This window comes from Syzygium oleosum, unplaced genomic scaffold, assembly GCF_021117445.2.
Source record: "Syzygium oleosum isolate NSW1041296 unplaced genomic scaffold, Sole_v2.1 Sole_v2.20, whole genome shotgun sequence".
NCBI lineage: Eukaryota > Viridiplantae > Streptophyta > Magnoliopsida > Myrtales > Myrtaceae > Syzygium > Syzygium oleosum.
Window position 1 is genome coordinate 6656364 of NW_026607504.1, and position 21471 is coordinate 6677834.

General features: G+C 41.7%; 3 protein-coding genes and 1 long non-coding RNA gene across 4 annotated transcripts; 3 read left to right on the forward strand and 1 right to left on the reverse strand.

The window, feature by feature from the left end:
- The first annotated feature begins 2414 nt into the window (after positions 1-2414).
- LOC115670301 (homeobox-leucine zipper protein HAT5-like) lies at positions 2415-5414 on the forward strand. The gene is made up of 4 exons (XM_030591543.2): positions 2415-2977; positions 3477-3610; positions 4099-4338; positions 4882-5414. The coding sequence occupies exons 1-4, from the start codon at positions 2884-2886 to the stop codon at positions 5257-5259; spliced, it is 846 nt and encodes a 281-aa protein (XP_030447403.2). The 5' UTR covers positions 2415-2883; the 3' UTR covers positions 5260-5414.
- Positions 5415-10652: 5238 nt separating this feature from the next.
- On the forward strand, positions 10653-14697 carry LOC115670300 (uncharacterized). The gene is made up of 6 exons (XM_030591542.2): positions 10653-10827; positions 12094-12400; positions 12556-12662; positions 12844-12976; positions 13080-13274; positions 14003-14697. The coding sequence occupies exons 2-6, from the start codon at positions 12128-12130 to the stop codon at positions 14288-14290; spliced, it is 996 nt and encodes a 331-aa protein (XP_030447402.1). The 5' UTR covers positions 10653-10827; positions 12094-12127; the 3' UTR covers positions 14291-14697.
- A 259-nt stretch (positions 14698-14956) lies between these two features.
- On the forward strand, positions 14957-16064 carry LOC130140608 (uncharacterized). Its single transcript, XR_008818607.1, has 2 exons — positions 14957-15119; positions 15216-16064. It is a non-coding gene; the product is annotated as an uncharacterized LOC130140608 (long non-coding RNA).
- Positions 15074-19721, reverse strand: LOC115670295 (cyclic nucleotide-gated ion channel 18). Its single transcript, XM_030591531.2, has 6 exons — positions 19168-19721; positions 17923-18135; positions 17482-17783; positions 16954-17065; positions 16408-16644; positions 15074-15950 (listed from the first exon to the last, which is right to left on the reverse strand). Exons 1-6 carry the CDS (start codon positions 19630-19632, stop codon positions 15195-15197), a joined length of 2085 nt encoding a protein of 694 aa, XP_030447391.1. The 5' UTR covers positions 19633-19721; the 3' UTR covers positions 15074-15194.
- Positions 19722-21471: the final 1750 nt, after the last annotated feature.

A 21471-nucleotide genomic window follows, 5' to 3' on the forward strand; every position in this document is an offset into this window, starting at 1 on the left:
ATCCAACGGCCCGTGATCGTTAGCCCTACCGATCAATCTTCAGCTTTAATATTGCTTAACAAAACCCCCCGAAGCACAATTACAAAATGCACCCGGAGCAAATTGACCAAACACCCTCCACTGAAAAAACAAAACGAAAAGAAAATGGTTTTTTTTATTATTATTATCAGAATTGGATTTTTAAAAGGAGAATATTCAAATAGGAGAAAAAACAAAACAGATTCCGATTACTTGAGATTATGGAGTTAGAAATGAATTTCACCAGTTCTTTGCGAGATAATCCATGATCTCCAGGTAGCCGGGCCTCTGAGTTCGCGGTCTTGGATTATCAATCAAGAATGTAATTTGGATATTTATGAAGTATCGTACCCAACAAATAAGTTGTCAATTGAGCTATCAGTATCAACATTTGAATGTAATAAAAGTGATCATAGAAAAATTAGCAGAAGAGCTATATATCTGAACCTCCCGGTCAGGGTTACCTCTAGGGATTAAACTAAATGATGTAAGAATTTCATTGCACGTCGAATAACTGAAAAAAAAAATACGAAAATTACATTGGGCATTTAACTTGATTGCTACATTGGACATCTTACTTTCACGACCTTCCCCTCATCCTCCTCCACTTTTCTTACTTCCAATTGGTTCTCCTTTCTCCTATTTCCTAGTGCAAAACCACACACACATCTAATTACTATGGGATCTAACATTAAGTAATTTGCATTAATAATTCAAAGGTCGCTTTTTAGTTTGTAATATATAGATTCAGTGCATATGAAGATGAATTTAGCTTGTCTTATTTTGTTTTTCGTAGCCATAACGTAGAGCAATAGAAACTTTGAGTTCCATTGTATTAAAAACCCCAAATCTTTAAAATTTATGGTCGTTTATAATTTTAATGTTTAAATAATTCTTATAATTAACGATTTAAGCGGAAAAGGAATTTCTGTATATTTCAGTATAAATAATACTAATGATACATGAGCCTATTTATAGGCCATTTTAGATAATTATCTAAAGTAATAAAATATTATAATATCAAATGCAATCAATTAAAATCTATCAAGAAAGATAATTATATCTTTAACATCCCCTCAAATTCAAGGTGACGCAGAAGAAGTCAACTGAAATTTGGAGAAAAAATCTTAAAAACGTCCAACTGAATATGCCTTAGTGAAAACATTAGATGAACCAATGAAGTTGGACAAGACAAACAATACCACGAAGCACGTGAGAGCGTATGAAACAATAATTTATTTTAATATGCTTGGTTCGCTCATAGAAAACAACATTATGTGCTATTTCAAAAGAACTCCGGTTATTACAATAAATGACCGCTCCACCATTATGACGGACTCCTATGTCTTCTAACAACCATCACAAAATCGCAATAAATGATCGTCCCACCATTATGTCGGACTCCTCTATCTTCTAACAATCATCGCAACCATAGCAATTCTGATGTTGTATCAAAAGAAGCACGATATTGCTATTGAGCGACAATAGTTTGTGTCTTACTCCGCCCCTGAAATAAGAGAACTAAGAAGAAATAGTAGCATGTAGCATAGCAACGATCCTAGTCAACATCATAATAAGCCATCAACTCTAAGTTTGAGTTTGTAGAATAGTGAAGACCAGGAAATAAGGTATCCTTGACCTAGCAAAGAATTCGAAAAACGGCAGCAAAATGAGTCATTCGCGGCGCGGCCATGAACTGACTTATGATGTGAACAATATAGGCGATGTCATGATGAGTAACAGTGATGTATACAAAATTGTCAACCAGTTGTCAATAAAGTGTAGGATTTAGAAGAGGAGTCACATCTTTATCATCAAATTTGGCATTAGTCTCGATAGGAGTCGTAGCAATCTCGTCATTCGTAAGTCCGGCCTGAGAAAGAAGATCAGTGGCATATTTTGCTTGAAAAATTAGTAGCCAGAAGAATCTGAAGCAATCTCCAAGCCTAGAAAATAACTGAGTCGTCCGAGAACTTTCATTTCAAACAATTGACTCAAATACTGTTGTAGTTTTGTAATGCCGTTATAATCATCGTCATTGATAATCATGTCATCTACATGTAAGAGTAACAAAATTTATCCACAAAATGTTCGTTGAACAAAGAGAGCATTGTTACACGGACTAGATATAAGTCCAAAGCATTCCATGATGGAGCTGAACTTGGAATACTATTCACGAGGAGCCTGTTTCAATCCATATAATACTCGGCGTAGTTGACACACTTTATTAAGATTGTGAGTGTATTCGGGAGGAGGCTCCATATAAACTTCGAAAAAGAAGAAAAAAGAAAAACCGGAGATTCCCCAAAAAAAAAAAGGGAAAAGAAGGCGCAACAAGGGCATTTTGGGCAATTCGCCTGGAGAGCTTCTCCTATAAAACCCGCTCATCTCAGCTCTTTAAACTTTAGTTGCGAGAAAAGAAACGCCTGAGAAACTCCTCCGTCTTCCGCCCCTCGAAACTCCGGCGACTCCGTACCTCCGCCGCTCCGCCGGACGAACTGTCTCGCTCCGACCGATCGATCGGTTCCCCATGGAGGTCTCGTGCTTGTGACCTCCGCCGCCTCCGTCGCCGCTGGAGTCTCGGGATTTCGGGAGGGGAGGAGCTGGGAAAGGCCGTCGTCGGGAGTGGCGTGATGGGATTTTGCATATGCCCGTTGGATACTCCGGCGAGGTTGCTCTGGAGCACCAGCTTCTTCCGCCACAAGCTCATGCTCTTCTAATTTCCGCGACATCCCTAGCTCGTGTTTACTACTAGTACTGCTATCTATAGTACGGCCGCGCGCGGCTAAGCGGTCTCGTGTTACGCCGGAGGATCGGTTCTCCGGAGATTTGCGACGCGGGCGAAAGCATAGAGAGATCGAGAGAATGAATTCTATGGAGTCCGGACGATTTCTCTTTGATCAATCCGCGTGCCAGGGCAACATGCTGTTCCTTGGGAGCAGAGATTCGCTTTTTGGAGGTGATCATCCCCCTTCTCTTTATCTCTCTCTCTCTCTGTCTCTGCGTGAGTATATATGGATTGTAGCTAAGTTGACTGACTGTTGATATTACCTGAACGGAGCGAGTGATTTGATATGCAGACGAAAACTGATCTAATTTGCTTAGCCCGGCGTTGATAAGCTGTCATGATATTTTGAGCTGTTCTTATAGTCTGCTTGGACTATGTTGGTGGGATTGGAATTCAATGAATCTCAAAGAACCCAAATCAAATGATTTCGGGTGGAAGGTTTTGAATTTTTGTCGTTTAAATTTTCGTCATACTCTTTCCGGAAACCGGGCACGATGGAGAATTCAGGGGTACAATCATTTGAGTTCATACAAAATGCCAAATTACATGAACTGTGAAACTCAAAAGTTGAAATTTTTTTTTCCTTCCCCTGCATCAGCGCCTAATTCTGAAAAAAATTGAGCGTCGACAAGTGTTTAGGGATGGATTTTTTTTATTTTTATTTTGCTAGGAGGGGGATCGGCTATGGGAATTGAGGAGGCCACGAAGAGGCGATCAATTTTCTGCTATCCTGATGAACTTTTCAACGAGGAATATTACGATGACCAGTCACCGGAGAAGAAGCGCCGCCTCACTCCGGAGCAGGTCTGTAATTCGTCAACTCGGAACAGGCTCTGATCTGTTGGAATCTATTTATGAAGTATCAAGAAACAAGCTACATCTTGATTCCCAATCTTGTTCGCCCTGAACTTTCCTTCTTCAAGTGTTGTAGAGCCAACTGATTAATTTGGACTTATTGATTTGTGGGGTCACATCCTCAGGTTGGTTGCTTGTGATATGTATAAGGATCAAATACTGAACCTCTGAAATTTTTCGTTCTTGTTAGAGCATATGCTCATCCTCTGCAGTAAAAACGACTCTTTTCTGCAACTAAGCAATAGATATGTCTTCTTAGCTAAGTAGAGCTGTAGCATTGATAAAGAAGAGGATTTAGATCTCCTCATATTTTCTTTTCCCGTTGTATTGAGCTGTCAGATTTAGGATTTTGTAATTGGCAAGTAACTATAGCTTCAAGTCTCATGATTTTGACTTTTGACGGAGATTAATTGAAAATCTTTTGTCTTAATATTAAGGTGCATCTGTTGGAGAAGAGCTTTGAAGCAGAGAACAAATTAGAACCGGAGAAAAAGACCCAGCTGGCAAAGAAGCTGGGCATGCAGCCAAGGCAGGTGGCTGTGTGGTTCCAGAACCGTCGAGCCCGGTGGAAGACGAAGCAGCTTGAGAGGGACTATGATGTCCTCAAGTCGTCTTATGACTCTTTGCTCTCGAATTATGACTCCATCAAGAAAGAGAATGAGAAGCTCAAATCTGAGGTACGCTTGGTTCAGAGAAACTACACACGGTTGACTTGGCTTAACCCTCATTATCAAACGCCCGCTGCTATATCAGACTTTTGTTCTTTTTTTTTTCTAACCGTGAGAGCAAAAGTAAGGCAAATGATTCTTGAATTTGCTTGTTCAAGATCATGTACATCTCTTGTAGATGTTAGTCAAGGAGAGAATGAAAAGATTAAGGAATAAATCATGGATCGCACAGCTTTTTTTGGGCCTTTTTGGCATCAGGATGCCATCATATTCTTCATGCCACCGAGGGTTCGACTATTTGAGACCAATGTGTAGTGGGTTACACCCGTTTGATTCGATCACTATGGCAAAAGATGCATTCCAAACAGAGCATCTGTTCTTAAGCCCCCACCTTGATCAGAAAAGACAGTTTCTAAAGTCACTACAAGAATATGCCTTGCAATGGCGGGCTTTCTTCTGTTGCAACATTGACAATTTTGACACGAGGACAATAAGATAAATCCCACGACTATCTCTTGATTGCCCATTACAAATACTGTATGCGCTTTGCAGGTCAATTCCCTGAACGAGAAGCTGTCAGCCAAAGATGTTGCCGGAGCACTGGCCTCGGGTCAAAGTTCCCATGCACTTCATGAGGAGGAAACCCGAGATTCATCCCTTGGGTTTGTGGTGAAGGTGGAGGACCGCCTGAGTTCCGGGAGCGGCGGGAGTGCCGTGGTGGATGAGGACGGGCCGCAGCTTGTGGACAGCGGCCATTCGTATTTTCATTGCGATGACTACCCGGAATGCTTGGTGGCCATCGATGGGGTGCAGTCAGAGGAGGATGATGGAAGCGATGATGGTCAGGTTTACTGCTCGGGGATTTTTGCCGCAGCTGAAGAGCCGCATCAAGAGGGAGGCGAGCCTTTGGGATGGTGGGCATGGCCCTAGTTTTAGTTTTCGCCTGTGTCTTAAGGATCTCCGTTCTCGTAAATGGTTCAAGTCACTATGTACTCATGATACTATGCAATGTAAACTTTGCCGGTATAGCTGGGATCCTGAAAACGGAACTTTGGACATGAATAAAACTGAAATGTTTGGTCAAATGCTCTTGATCTTGACTATCTACGTTTCGTCCTTGAAGCAAATAACAAGATCTATACAGAAGTGCGCCAGAAAGAGATTCAACCATCGATGCCTATTGTATTTAATCTGCGAATAAACTCTTAACGGCGCCTCCCATTTCACGTAAGAGAGTCTGGCAATCAGACACGTGATCATTGGCGTGCGCTGCAATTTCTATCCAAGGCAAGACAGGAATCTTGGGAGCTCCAGAAGAAGTAGACTGGGAACAAAGGGAATTATAAAGGGGCAATTATTGATGCAATTGTCGCATTGGATCAAGCATCCTGTAAGAGAAATGGAAGTTGGAAGCCTGTGCCATGTGATTGTTGCTTCAGATGTCTAGCTGGTTCCACGTGGAATCATATCTGCAACATAAGCTCTCTCTTGCCCATGTGAGCCAGCCAACTTCTTCTTCACAGTCCCCAATCTCAAGAGCAAATGCAGGAGGTGCTTGCGCAGTATGTATGGACATGCATATGCAAATATGACTCCATGAAACCATTTCATATGCCAAATTCTAGACACACAGCCTTTGCAATCATCGAACTGTTCATGAATCTGAACCATCATGAATTAACCACAGAAAAATCTCCTGGTGATATTCCCATTATGGATCTAAACAATTTGGAGACCCAGCTCAGCCACTCTTCCTTCTTCTTATCCTTTGAGTGGGTCATCACGTCATGGTGGCTCCCAAAATGAACAGTCTTGAGTTACCATTCCAAATCAAGAATAAAGTCAGAAAGATGTAACATCCCAATCCCCCTCCTTTGAGATGGTGATGGAGGTACAAATCGAGAGAGAGAAAGGAGTGGGAAAGAACAGATTCTTGTAAAGATGTATAGTTTTTGTTTCTGGCAAAGTTGGAGTGGTCTGTGACGTGTGATTTCGAAATTCCCAGTATGAGTTTGTCACATGAACCCTCTATTTTTACATGCTTAATATGCGAAAAAATCATTATCTTAAACAAGATCAAGTCATTCACACGTCATAAACAATAATATATATCAAATTTGTGTCTGCCTCGGTTTTGAAATTGACATTAGCAAATGTTATTATTAAATAAAGGTCAAATTGGTAGATTAAGGCTCCCATCTTCCTCAATGCCTCAATGGGTTTAAATGCGGCATCACTGTGTTCTCGTCATTTGTGGCAGGTGCGAAGCCACTCTCCAGTGGTTTGATAGTTTTTAGTGGCTCGAATTGTTTTTTTTTTATAAATTATATCTTGACTTGACATAAAAGTGAAAGCACCATGAATTTGGGCTTGGATCGATCACTGTAAGAGATTTGTGGGTCTCCAAAAAGTGATAGAAAGATAAACATCGGATAAGCAATAGTATCAAGGACGAGAATTATCAAATTTGGATACAAAAGTCAGTTGGAATGACATCGTGAAGGCAACATTGTTACGAGTGACCCCTTCCACAGGGGCCGAACCTTCCAAAAAGAGCTCTCGGATAAATGTCCACTCAATATGGTAATGATGTGGGGGTGGTCTAACTTATATAATAAATCACTTCATAGGAATTCACTCTCATCGAATGGTGGATTTCGAGTCGAGGTTTCACTAAAAATCCCAATTTAAAGTACCGTCACCTGTCGGTTTCACTCAAGAACACGATCGATCGAGTCGTTGCAATCGACGCGACATATGCTTTTTTGTTTTCTTCCCTTAGCTGCCTTGTGTGTTTGAAAAATCTTGAGAGCATCTAATATTCCTATTTCTTCAAGATAAAAGACAAAGTGGAGAAGGAGCGTGGTGGACCAAGCAAATCAATTTTGATCCTCTCCCTGTTTGAACGTTGAATAAAGAGTTCGCTGTGGGAATCATTTCGTCCATGTGATCGGGCTCGATTTGTTCAGGGGCTTTTCGAGCGATTCTAGGCCCAAGCCCACATCGACAGGATCGACCCCGACTTCGAAAGAATGGGCCGGCTCGTCGGCCCATCTCGCGAAAGCCCAAGAGAGCGAGCACGCCATTTCTGGAAACGCCAGCGTTTCTGAGTACCTTTTGTACCCACCGCGGAGTTTCTCAAACGCTGAACTCTTGTGATGCAAGGCTGGTTTCACAAAGCAAAACGCGAACGACCCATCTTTTAACATGGAAGAAAATGATTGAAGCCGTAAACGAAAGAGTGGATCTACGCTAATGACGGAATGGTCCGGGTCAAAAAGCTTGATTAAAGCACCCAAAGAAGAAAGAAAAGGAGAAAAAAGAGAGAAGGCAAACAGGGGAAAACAGAGGAGCGTGACGAATCGAATGTGCCATCCCTTCTTCTTTTTTTTGTGGCTCCTGAGGATGGACATGGGTAATCAAAGCTTGCTACGAAGCGTCCCTAAGACAAGAACACGAACAAGTTGCACCGTTGTTGGCACCGACACAGGATGCCAAGTCCCCCATGTGGTGGTGGGTGTCGCGGAGCCAGCCGGGAACAGATCTTGGGATTATTGGATCCTGCTGCTCTCCATGATTGATCGGCATGTTGGCCCCTTCGACCTTTTGACATCTTGGGCCAAAAAAATGGTAGCATTCTCTTCATACCTAGCAACTGGCAAGCGATCGAACCACTTGGCATAGTGGCCTATCGGTAAAGAGATTGTAGTTTGAGTCATGTCGTGACCGAACCTCTGGCCATTGTGCCTTGGGCATGGCTTCTGGCAAGCTGGTGAGGCTGCATTGACTTGAGTAGGTATGGCTGAAACTGAATATTCTGTAACGGGTGCGGGATCCTCGTGGTCGCGGTTAGAGAGGTAGTTGCATTGGTCGCCCCTTATATAGTCTAATTCGATGAAAATAATTGGCTTAGTTTGAATTTGACATTAGGGTCCTTGCGTTCCACAAATCGAAAGAATCGGCGGCGCTTCCCCCTCTCTCTAGACTTGCTCCGTATGATAGAGTAAAGCTGACACATTAACCAATAATGCTAATAAAAGTTTTCAGTGTTTGATGAAGGTCGTGTCTTGATTGCTTGGAAGAGACCTAATTCTTATACTATATGAAAATGTTCAATATTATTTTCAATTGTGAATTAATGGAATGACAACATTGAACATTTTCATATAGTCGACAGATTACATTGAACAAATTAAAGTTCATAAACTACATTGCAAATTGAGTTAAAGTTAATGGATCATATTGCACGTTAGGCCAAAGTTGAAAGATCATTTACGTCATTATCCGGCAGAGAACACCCATGCACGTGCCCAAAACAATGTGCACGTGTCTTTCTCATTTGTCCCTATTGTCAATGGACGAAATGACATATATAATTGTTCCCAAATTGTGTAGGACTTAATTTGACCATGTGAGATTCTACAAGGTTTGAATGGCATCCCACAACTATCATTTTCGATCGTTTATGGAATAAATATTTAATAAAACGCGAACTTTGCCAATCGCATACTGCCGAGTAGGAAATACAAACGCCAAGTATTGTTAATTTTTTTTCGGCACCGGGAAATTCTAATATTACTTACTCACGACGGGCTATCGGGTTAATAGAAGAGGTAACACGTAAGTTAATTTGAGTTTCAAGGCAACACGAACTTGAACGTCAATAGTGTTATCGAAATTCAATTTTAATCATGTTAAGAGTACGCCGAAGCTTCATTGCTGGCGAGAGCTCCTAATCTACGACCGACTACCTACTTCTTGTTTTCCGATAGTTGGTGTACTTCGATAGGAGCCCCTAATTTTTCGGTGAAATGCCGGCAAGATGGCCACAGACGACATCCGCATGCCAGCGACATCAAACATTTCATAGGGAAAATTTCTCTATTTTCGGTCAAAGCGCCTCGATTGAAAAGAAAAAAATCAATTTATGTGGTAACAAAAATCACAACTTCGTGAATCGATAGCAAAAGTTCACTAAACTTCATTAACTACCCACATAATCTACCGTTTATTACTAAGCTTACTCGGGATAACGTTACACTTTCGACAAAAAAGAAGAAGAAGTAATGTTATACTAATTTGTAGTTGGACGGCGTTATTTTTTTCTTGTATTTTTGGTGAAAATGAATGAAATGTTACTTTGACAAAAAAAGAAAAGGTAACGTTATGCCAATTCTAAACGAATCTAGTCATGGAATCGAATGTACTTTCATGAATTATTAACTTTCTCCGAGGGTACACTTTACGACTCTGTTTATAGACTACCTCAACGAAAGCCTAAGCGACCGAATCATTAAGCATTTAATTTTCCAAGTTATTAGGGTAAACCATAATATAATAATAAAATAATGTAAAGATAATCCCGGCCGGGTATCGAACTCAAGCAGGACCTAATTACAAATCGGACGGCTGCGATTGACGATTGACTACATTTTATTTAAAAAAAATGGGATTAGTTAGCGATTACCATCGCGTCAACCTCCTGCCCGAATTAATTAATTCCTAATCACCATCGCATGATAAGGCATCATTTCGGAGACTTCGTTTTCTTGGTGTTGGAGCGTCAGTTCGAAAACCAGAAGAAGTTTGAGCACAAGGGGACAAGACAACCATCATCCCAAATTCAAAATATATCGAGAAAATGACATAAATGGTCCTTAAAATTTGGATAAATATGTAATTCATTTCCTAAACTTTTAATTTGTTTAATGCGATCCGTGAATTTTAACTCAATAAGCAATAACATCGCGGAATTTTTAATTTGCTCAATGTGATTCGTAAATTACTGTAAATGTTCAAATTGAATTTGAATTAATGGAAGGATAACATTAATATATTTATATAATTTAGAATTATATCGAACATTTACTAAAAGTTCATGGACCATACTGAACAAATCAAAAGTTTAGGGAAAACATTGCATATTGGCTCAAGTTCAGGGACGAACATTACACGTTGAGCCAGTGCTTAGGGACCGTTCGTGCAATCATCCCAGAAATATTTGTTCCTTTCGATTATTATTATTATTATTTTTTTCCCGGAAATGGAAATTAAAAAGGAGGATCCACTTGTAATTTGCGTGTTGAAAAGTCAATGTATCTCTTACCTTAAAAAAAAAAAAAAAAAAGGAGGAAACGAAAATGGCATCTCCCGTGATTAGGCAAGGGGATCGAGGGCATTTAATGATATTTATATTTTTTTTTCGACGGGAGCGGAGAAAATGGCCGGGAAAAGGAAAGCAAATTTAATTCGGAAAATAATATAAAAAAAAAATCGGCCAAATTTAAAGCGGTCACATGGTAATATCCCGTGCTTGCCGGCCCGGGTCTGGACCCAGATACGACGCCGTCTTCGCGTAGTCTCCGCCTCTCCTCTCTCCTCTCTCCTCTCTCTCGTCAGTACTCTTATTTGCAGAGCGACGGAGGAGCGACTGTGAAGAACGGCCTCGTCGCGGTTCCTCCCGATCGATCGCGCCTCCCCCCTTCGAGTTCCGCTCCGGTAACTCTCTCTCTCTCTGTCGCTCGCTCGCTCGCTCGCCGGCCGACCGTGGTCGCGGAAATGGCGGCGTCCGCGCTTTTCGTTTCGGCGAGTGATGCGGTTCCTGTGTGTGTGTGTTGGAGTGAAGTCGAGTCGAGGGCGACGGGAGTCGCGGAATCGGGCTTTGAATGAGCAGGTCGAGCGGAGGGCAGGAGATCTGTAATGCAAGTTGCTCGAGAGATCTTGCTTTGGCCGTCCTTCTGCGGACGGAATTGATGCGAGTCCTCCCCCCCCTTTTTTTTTTGTTTTTGCTGTTGTTGCGTGCTTCGGAGGTGGTGTATAGATCTCGGTAGGTCGTTCGCTCGCGGCGATGCGATTGATTTGTTTTGCGTGGGGAAATCTGGCGCGGTGCTTTGCTTTCCTTTGCTTTGCTGTGTTCGCAGCATGATTTTGGCGGAGCGGGAGTGGGATTTGCATCGGGGTTCGTTATTCGCATTGGTGTGGCAGTAGATATTGTCGCTCTCGTTAGGTCGTTGATGATGGTAATCGGACGATTGCGGTGCCGATTTTTCCATGTATACGCGTTATCGTACGGGGGCTGAGGGAAGCTTTTTCTGTCTCTTTTGGATGTTATCGCTTTTCAATCCGTTTGGTAAGTACGGTGCACCCATGGCTACATATTGTGATGTTGCGGAGGCTTGCTAGAAACTTTTATTGCCCGCTTCGTTGTCCTTCGAAAGGTACATCCATGTCGTGAACTTCGGAATCATGAAGGGGAAGTTAATGGTATTCCATGGGAGCGGGTCAATTGCGAAATGGGGTCGTTCTTAGTCTCCACTGAAGTAGTGGTTATTGGCCGTCGATGGATTCCCAGCTAGACTTTTGAGTACGACGATTTTTAGAGAACAGTACTTATGACGATTGTGTTTAGATAATGACAGCGGAATACACACCATAGAATCCAATTCATCAGGTTGAATTTAGCGATGCCCGCTTCCGATTTTGATCACTGTCCTGGAGTGGAGATTTTTTTTTCTCTCAACGGTGGAGTGAATCTATTGTAGAAGTGGCCTTCGGAGTCGTAAGTCAAGGAAAAATTGTTACTTGAAGACATACATTTACGAATGCATTTGCACTTTTGTTATATTCAGAGAATCTGCGTTTGTATGTTCTGGATGAGCTTCCTCCTTTATCATGTTTGATCACTAGCATAGCTTATATTGCCAGAGTATATTGAACATGCGGTTGTCTTGCCTAACTTTATTTTGTTATTCTGGTCGATGTCAGTTCTATTTCGAGTTCAGCCCGTATTTGAAAGGTGATGTCACAAAAAGCCCTCAGAGATCTGAATGCACTACCTGGATCTGACAGAAAGATTGAGAGTGCCAACAAAGGGAATCTAATGAAACCTATATCCGAGATTGCTAATGAGAATACTGAAGAATGGCACAGAAAGAATGATGTTCCTCTGGTTTCCGCGCCTGCTAGTGAAAATGGAGCTGCAAAATCTGGAAATGAGGCTGGAATTGTTGAAATAGAATATATTGACTCCGAGGACTTGAATGGTCTTGAAGATGTTGATATGACTCTTAAGGTACGAGAGCTTCACCTTTTCCTGTTGGGATCTGCTTCACTTCACATAGTGATTAAGGCGTAATGTCATAGACTCTCAATTTTTCCTCTTTGACAGCGCGGTCTTATGAGAGTTTATTTTTAGCTAATGCACTTTGTAACTCTTGCATCTGGCAGACAATTTTGACTGGACTAGATTCTAAAGACTGGGTTCTGGTGTGTGAGACGCTGAACAATGTACGAAGGTTGTCTTTATTTCACAAGGAGGCAATGCTTGAAATGATGTAAGTAGTTCATGTCTATGTGATGGTCTCTGTAGAAACCTTGGATTTCACTTTCTTTTCTTCTTTTTCCCCCCACTGTGTCGCGGACCTGAACACTACATTCATTTTCTGCTTTGTTTGCTATTATAGTTATTTGACCGCCATATTGGGCTAGTCATTCATCTGCTGGTCTACTGCACAGGGGTGATGTGATTACGCTTTTAGTAAAGTCCCTGAAAAATCCCAGAAGTGCACTCTGTAAAACTGCAATCATGACATCAGCAGACATGTTCCATGCCTACAACGATCAACTGATTGATTATTTGGATCCTATGGTACGATGCATTATTTGTTTTTGGTGGCTCAATTTGCTTACCTTTTGTTCCACTAGTCAATGCATTCTTATTCTTCCACTTTTCTTGTTATTTATCCGTGCAGCTGGTACAACTTCTTCTTAAGGCTTCACAAGATAAAAAATTTGTATGCGAGGCAGCTGAGAGAGCTTTAATATCAATGACCACGTGGGTTTCCCCTTCCTTATTACTGCCAAAGTTGCAACCTTACCTTAAAAACAGAAATCCTCGTATTCGAGCAAAGTCCTCGATGTGCTTCAGCAGGAGTGTTCCACGACTGGTAAATCAGCTACCTCCTTTTTCCATATGCTTCGATATCGTATCTACGTTGGACTTTTGAGCAGTGTACTGGTCTTTTTTCGGTGTCCCGAAGATATACTCCATTTTTGTCTCCTTTGAATATGTTTTGCTACTACTGCACTTAATTCATCATTGGAGATATCTGAAAAATGAGAATGGACGCTATTTTGGAAGTTTGAACTCGCATGGCTTTCTGTTAGTTCATTTCTTCCAGTATGGACAGTTAGATTTCAAAATCTAACATCTTCATACATTCAGTATTTGCTGTTTCTATTGTTACTCCAGTTAGTCGTACCTCTTCCTCTCTTAGAGAAGTTGATTTGTCTCCATGGATGTTTTGGCTAGATTTTCTCTGTATTGTTCATCAATGTACCAGGCCACTGTCCTCATCTTGATAGCAAATTTTGGAACTGAAACGAGGCATATTATGCAGAAGTGAATATGTGATTTGGTTTAAGATGGTCAATTATTTTTTTGCAAATAAACGTGATGTTATTAGGAACATGCAGGCTGATTTTGTTTGGGTTGTTTTATCCGGAAGTTTTTCGTCAGTAAGTTTTTGGAATGGTAAAAAAAGGACAGTGCTACTGTGATGCTTGTGAGATCTTTCAAAATATATAGCTCAGTCTACCCCATTGTTATGCATCTTTCTAGCTTTACTCTTTTTAACGTTGGGTTATCTTATGATGCGGTTACTAATACGAACAGGGAATAGAAGGAATAAAAGCGTATGGAATTGACAATTTGATCCAAACTGCTGCTTCCCAGCTCAGTGACCAGCTTCCTGAGTCCAGGGAGGCTGCTCGAACACTCCTTTTGGAGTTACAATCTGTCTACGAGAGATCACTTGAGTTCACACCATCAACGACAGTACCCGATTCTCCCGAGATGGGCTCATGGGAGCACTTCTGTCAATCGAAGCTCTCTCCTATCCACGCACAAGCCGTGCTTCGCGTGACCAACATTACTCGAGAGCCTCTCGTGATTGGTTCCTAGCACAAGGCTGGAACACATGCATTCCAGCAGTAGCAAAGATTTCACGGATTTGCGCACGAGCTTTTAGAAAGCAGAATCTACATTCATCATATTTCTTAATTGCAATTTCTTTCGATCTCCTTAGTCTGGTTTGGATTGATTCTTGTAAATGCAACGAGACAATGAGGTGCTTGGAAGTGCATGTAGTGAGTTCCTAGTTTAGATTACTTTTAAAAATTCATTCGGTACTGTCTATCGCTTTTCCTACTAAAGGCTTCGGTTTCATGGATGTATAGGGTGAGGATCTTTCCTGGAAAACCTTAGCTGTTGCCGCCATACCTTCTTCCAATGTAGTTTTGGTTTGTGAAGATTGTTTAACGTGATGTAAAGGGAGGGCACTATCCATTATATTTCTTTTTGATAGCGCATTTGAATGTGTTTCTCTTTTGGCACTTCAAAACGAATTGGAAAACCAATTTGTTCCGAGTTAAATGTTCTGTTATAGGATGATGTCATGATGTAGTGTTCTCGATGTTAAAAGGAAAAGTGAGAAAGAAAGTCGTTTTTGGCGACCGTGGGCACGGATCGTAATCTGGGTGGCCCGTTGACCACCGCCGTAGGAAAGTGGGTCTCGGATGCGCCTTTTTGACGACCAGGAGTTTGGCATTGCGTGCTAAGAGGTAAAAAGGCAATGCATGCATGAAAAAGTAATGCAAAAGCATGTGGTTTTCCTTCATATTCCCAGCTTCACATGTAATCACAAGGAAAAAAGTTGAAAACGCTTTTCCAAAGTTAAAAAGGAGATGGGTCAAAAATCGGAGTGACATTATCTATTGCTGTTTGGAAAAGGGTGTGTCTAGCCTCTATCAATTCAATCAATCCCTTCAATCATTAATTTTTGTTTAGTCAGTGTTGTTCATTCTACCTATACATCATCGTGATCTAGGGAGAAATCAGGCTCGTCTGGCTTGAAAAGCTTGGGCATCTTCAAGCTGGTGGCGGCGGGATCAACTATCTGAACCCTCTGATGGACTCCTCTCCTCGTATTCGCAGCGAATTTCGAGGCCAAGACGGTGGCTCCGAGGTGTTGGGCATGGGCATTCTCGGTCGTGTCCTCGTAAGCGCCGCTCGCTGTGCTGTCGTAATCACCGTCCTGGCCTTCCATCGACATATAGTAGAAGCTCTCTTGCATGGCCAACTCCTTCACTAATCTTCTCTTTACGTGCCTTCTCCAAGCAGCTTGTATGAAGCAAGCACCCCAAGTCCTCCATTGGTGAGAGTAGTACCTGAAGGCGTGCTGAAGTTTCTTGCTGTGGAGACGCTTGAACTGATTAGCCACGTACTTGAGGTCTTCTGCTCCGAGCGCAAAACCTTCGACTTCAGAGAGTGCTCGCACGGTCCGAGTCGAAGAAGGAAGGTTTAGGCTCGGGTTCGGCATTAAGGCCCATGTAAGCAATTCCTCGCCACAGAAGTCGCCGGGTCTAAGCGTGATTGAGTTGAAGAAGCCAGATCTCCCTCCGTTGGTGGTGGAGCTCTCCAAGTGTCCTCTAATGATGAACAGCATCTCATTTACGGGATCTCCTTCTCGCATGGTGTAGGTGCCTTGGGTACTCAACGATGAGACTAGGCGTTCGCATATGGCGTCGAGAAGCTGATCATCCATTTGTGCGAAAAATGGGACCTGCACATTAAAATGATATACAAATTGAGGAATTCATCAATAGACAATAGATTGGCTACTCACTTGCATCTGTTTGAGGTGGCAATTTTCATAACTAATTAGTTGTTCCACAAATTTACAGAGGAAAGTTTCTATAAAAACTTCTGATCGTAATTCCGAGTAAATGGGTAAATAATCCTCTTTGTTGCAACCAATTACAAGGAAGACCGATCCTTGCCATCCCATGGAACAACCATGACTCGGGTGTAAGTGCATTACCCCTTTTTTTGCTCGAGACCTGGCTAGGACGGAAAATAAGATGGATAGATAGATCACCGGATCTTGTCAGAGTTAATTAGACTGGCGGCACTGTGAAGTAAGTTAAGCCTTAAGATACTAGCCGAGAACAATGGCACGCACCTCTCGTTTACTAAGCATGGTATACTACTTAAACTACAGATGATAGAGGCAGACATACACGGCGAACAAGGTCAAGGCAGAGATGCCGTTGTATTTCACGGCGGAGATCCAGGGGCAATAATTGCAGAATAGACTCTTCTTTAACTCCTCTCGTGGCCAGCCATTTATATTGAATGAATTGACGAACGCGTTCCTGCAGGTCTTCAGGCAATTGGCGGTGTCTCATCCACTCTTCCATATCTCTTCGTTTAACCCTCCATTCTTCGACTCTTACCGTCATAGATTGCAGATACGTCTTTCAAAACAAGAAAAGGCAGAAATCTCACAATCAGATTCTACCGTTATCATATATAGCACTTCTAAATTAAGCTTCTCATACATGAATCTTTTAATACATAAACGCAAGATGCTGCTGCCGTTACAAATAATTACAGAGCAACAGCAGCAGTAGCGACAATCTACAGGACAATTCTTTTTCAAAAATTAATCAGATAAGTTGGACTATACTAAGAATTGTCTATATGATGTGTGTGTGTTTGTGTGTGTGTGTGTGTGTGTGGGAGAGAGAGAGAGAGAGAGAGAGAGAGAGTATACTAAGTATTACCTGCATATTTCCAATTAAGAGTGAGAATAATATTAGCCCAGCGATGCATATAAAAATGGCGAACAATGTCTCGCCAAGATAGATGCTGGTGTCCAGATTCTGTCCATATGAACTGCAGCATAGAATAAGGTCGTACTTAAACAAACAAGTAACTTTTCGTTAAATAAATGGAGTTGATGATAGTTCATTTTTAGAGAAGAATATGAAGAACAAAAATGCATTTGGGCCACCAACTCGACATGTGTTTCCATTTATCTATGCAATGAGTTTAATGGGTAATTCACCTCTCTAGGTTAACCACCCAATGTGAATTTCATTAAATATACTAGTGCATGTTTTGCTTGTGCTAGCAGAGCAACATATCTAGTGATTGTGAACACTCAAAATTTTGGCATATGCACACTTAAGATGCATAAATATGTATAATCTTATATTCTCCGTTATTTGTAGGAATCAAAACTTTGAAAATACGGCAGGAAATATAACTACTGGGGCAAAGGAAAGTCTGATCCAACAAAATAACTATACCTCAAGTTTTGTAAACCCCACCAGAGACAGTAAAGGTACTTCTGAATAAAAGGTGAAGAAGCAACATCATTAGTAAATGCATCTGCAAACATCCCAAACTTGAATTTGATGTCTGCGTTCCCAGGATCACAGTTGGAGAGCACATGAGTCACATTCAACCAATACTGGCGCTCAGGTTGCTGTGAACTACTACAATCCAGAAAACTTGGAAGGCAAGCTATGATCTGTTCCTGGTCGCACTCTGTTTTCCAGCATTTAAACTGGCGTCCAATGGATAGAACATACCAGCTGGCTCCAATCACCTGTGTAATGAATATAGAAAATCAATAGATCAGAAGTGTTGAAGTTGCAGTCTCCGATTTACCGCAACTGCCAAAACGAAGATATAGTGACGCTAAGAGTAAGTGAAGAGCAAAGCGCATTCACAAGTAATGAGCTTACATGGCTTGCGAGCATGTAAAGAATCAAATTGTATGCAGCCCCTGCCCAAGCAGTCTTAGCAAAGACCCCAGTAGTCTTCACAATCCGTTGATTCAACGGGAAAATGAGAAACAATCGCGGAACATATTGGATAAGAACTATTAGAGCTAGAGTGTTGTTAGCATGGTCGGCCCTTGAAGATTTTGTTGCTGGAATTACTAACCAGTTCACAATCTGCAAGGCCAAAAAAATCTGAACTATGAGCAGGAGGGATAAAATCGTGACTATGACAGGAACATTGTATGGATATACTTTATGATTCAAATTTCAAGAATGGAGGACTGTTAGAGCGACATTGCAGTCTTCTGCTGATCTATAAATGGTTGAGCTAACATGCGCATCTTGAAAGTCTGTTGTTGTACTACACTTCAAAAGCATGAGTATTACAACAAGTTCCTTTATTCCGATGATGGAAGGAACCCTGCCCCAATCTGTCCATTTAACATGAATCTGCATGTTGAATAGACAACGTACTGATGAATCATAACTACTACATGCTCTCGATATATGAAAATCAACCATGTTCTTATCTTCATGAAGTACATATACCGTCTCGATCGTCCTAACATGGTGACAAGTGTCTCGCCGAATGCATTAACGTTTTCAACTTATAATTATCCAATGGTTAGCAGAATTACTCTGAGTCAGAATGTTCAATTCAAAACATCAGGAAATCAATACAAGAAACAGATTCTCAATCCATGGTAATACACAGAGGACAAGTTGATAATCATCAAGAATTTTAGTGAATAAATATGTTTACAGCAAAATTTGGTGTATTTCCCCCAAAAATATAAAATGACTTTCATCCTTCGACACCGGTGAGGCTCGTAACCTTACAAGCTACTGTAGTCACAATCACATCAAGGAACGACAGAATTGCTCTCTCTTAGAAAACTTGTACATCAAGGCCCTTAAAATTTTGCCTTTGGAACAATTTGACCTCCTCAACCTTCTATTGCAAGATCATCCCTGCAACTTCAGCTTTCGAATAATTATGTGATCACCCACCTGAATCATCATCATCCAAGTAGAAGACTGTCCGAAAATTATAACAGAAGGACCCTCTAATTGCATCCAGAACTACGTTAGGAGAACGGGTCTCCACCATTTATAAGCTTATCCTTCGCCTCGAAACCCCAAGTACGTAATTAAGCTTACATGAAGAAACTTCACAGCGAGAATGCACGAAAACAATGGACTTGCCTGAGGCAGGGGAAGTGTGGCGGCAAGATCAATCAAGAAATCAGCCTTCAAATACCTCATCGCGATCTCCCTCGGATCCATGACGAGGTCGCCCCTGCCGAAAACCCTAGAGCTCGGCGCGACGAAGGCGGTCCTGAACTTCATGATCATGTGCAGCAGGTAGAAGAGGTCGGCGACCGTGCGTAAGACGGTGACCGTGACCTTGAGGGAGGTGTCGGTCTCGAGGCACACGGGGCCGCCGACGGAGGGGAGATAGAAGTAGAGAGGGTCGATGAAGAGGGCGATGAGGCAGGTGACGAGGAAGACATGGTTCCAGTGCGTCACGATCTCGCCGTCCGGCTCGAGGATGCGGTGGCGCCATAGGAGGTAATAGGAGGCGGAGGCGGCGGAGGCGGAGGAGGGAGGGCGGCGGTGGCGGTGGAAGTGGCGGAATTTGGAGGTGGAGGAGTGTATGATTCTATTCATCTCCCATGGCGGAGTCCAGGCGTGGTGGAGTCCGCGGAGGCGAGCGCCTGCGGGCGCGCGAGCGAGAGAGAAATAGGAGATGGCGGCGGCGGCGGCGGCTCCGATTCAGGGCGGCGGAGATCGGAGATGTTCAGGGCGGAAGGGATCAGGGAGGGGGCGGAGGATCGCGGCGGCGAGCGGTGGTCCGTCGTTCGATTTCGCGAGAGGCAGAGAGGAGAGAGAGAGAGAGAGAGAGAGAGAGAGGCGGGGAGGGGGGGATGAGGTGTGTTGCGTGGTTATAGTCGAGATTTTCGCGGGAAAACTGAAGAAAATGCATGGACCTCGGAGAGACGGGGGCTTAGGTGTCATTTCAGCAAATCACAAGGGCAATAACGGAAATGCAATCAGATGGAAATGACAATCTTCATATACGCGGAAAATGAACCAAACAGTCCGTGAACTTTGGCCCAATGTGTAATGTGATCCCTGAACTTTAATCCAATTTGCAATGTGATCTTTGAACTTTTAATTTGTTCAGTATGATCCCTGGGCTTTTGGTACATATTCAATGTAATTCTTGAACTATATGAAAATGTTCAATGTAAAATACATTGAACATTTTCATATAGTTCAAAGACTAAATTGAACATGTACCAAAAATTCAGGGACGACATTATACAAATTAAAAGTTCATGGACCACATTAAATATTAAACTAAAGTTCAAACACTACACTAAAAGTTCATGGACTGCATTGCATATTGAGCCAAAGTTAAGAAATTATTTATGTCATTTTATATATAAATATATATCATGTGGATCAAAAAAACATCCGAGACTTCAGGAGTTTTATAGAGCGTTCTTGTTCGGATACTAAAAGGCAATCCATAATCTTGGGCTAAGATAACCTAGTTTTGCGGGCAACCTACTTGTCTCGCGCATCCATGATCTTCTCCATAGTACAAATGAAGGAATATAGAAACATATAGAATAGGAAGAGGCGGCACTATTGATCGGACAGTGATTAAATTGATTTAATATATCGAAATAAGAAATTTTTTTGACATAGACGCTCGTATTGATAATGACGTTTTCAATAATTAGTAAACACAAAAGAATAAAAGTAGCCGGGGAAAAACATGGCAAAAACAAAGAATGGTAACACGGAAAACACCTGGACCACTCAAATAGAAAGTCGAAAGAAACGTCATTTTCCTAATTTAACAAATAAAGAAAAAAAATCGTAAAATTCAGAGGGTCGAGTTAGCTTCGCGATATCTTTCTTGTTAAGAATTTTATTTTTTATTTGGGTCGGGCGAATTTTATTTTATTTCAATTCCGTATGTATTCGAGTAATGGGAATTCTAATGAGGACATAAGTTACGAATCTATGTATTATGTTTTATTGATTATTTTCAAAGGGTCGTGGCCCTTTGCGTAATTGGGCCGTTCATCCAAAAACCATGTGACGAGAGGCCGAGGAGCTTCCGTAGTCAGATAGCCGAACTCCAATTAATGGGCCCTAAATCAAAATTTAGTGATTATTGTATCTAATTTTTTAGGCCCAATTCCGAAAAAGGCACAAACTTTACATCGAGCGACAATTCTGACCAGAATTTTTTTTTATCTCATAAGAAATCACAAATTTTCACTTAAATCCCAAATATGGCCCGAATAATTTGAGAATTTCACATTATGGGGTTAGATTTGGGACTCGAGTAAAAGTTGATGCTTTTTATTAAGACAAAAAAAAAGCTCGGGCTAGAATTGTCACTCAAGGTAAAATTAGTGTTTTTTTTTAATCAACCCGATTTTTTTTATGGTGAATAGAGAGGCGAATTAATGGGCCTAAACCAAAATC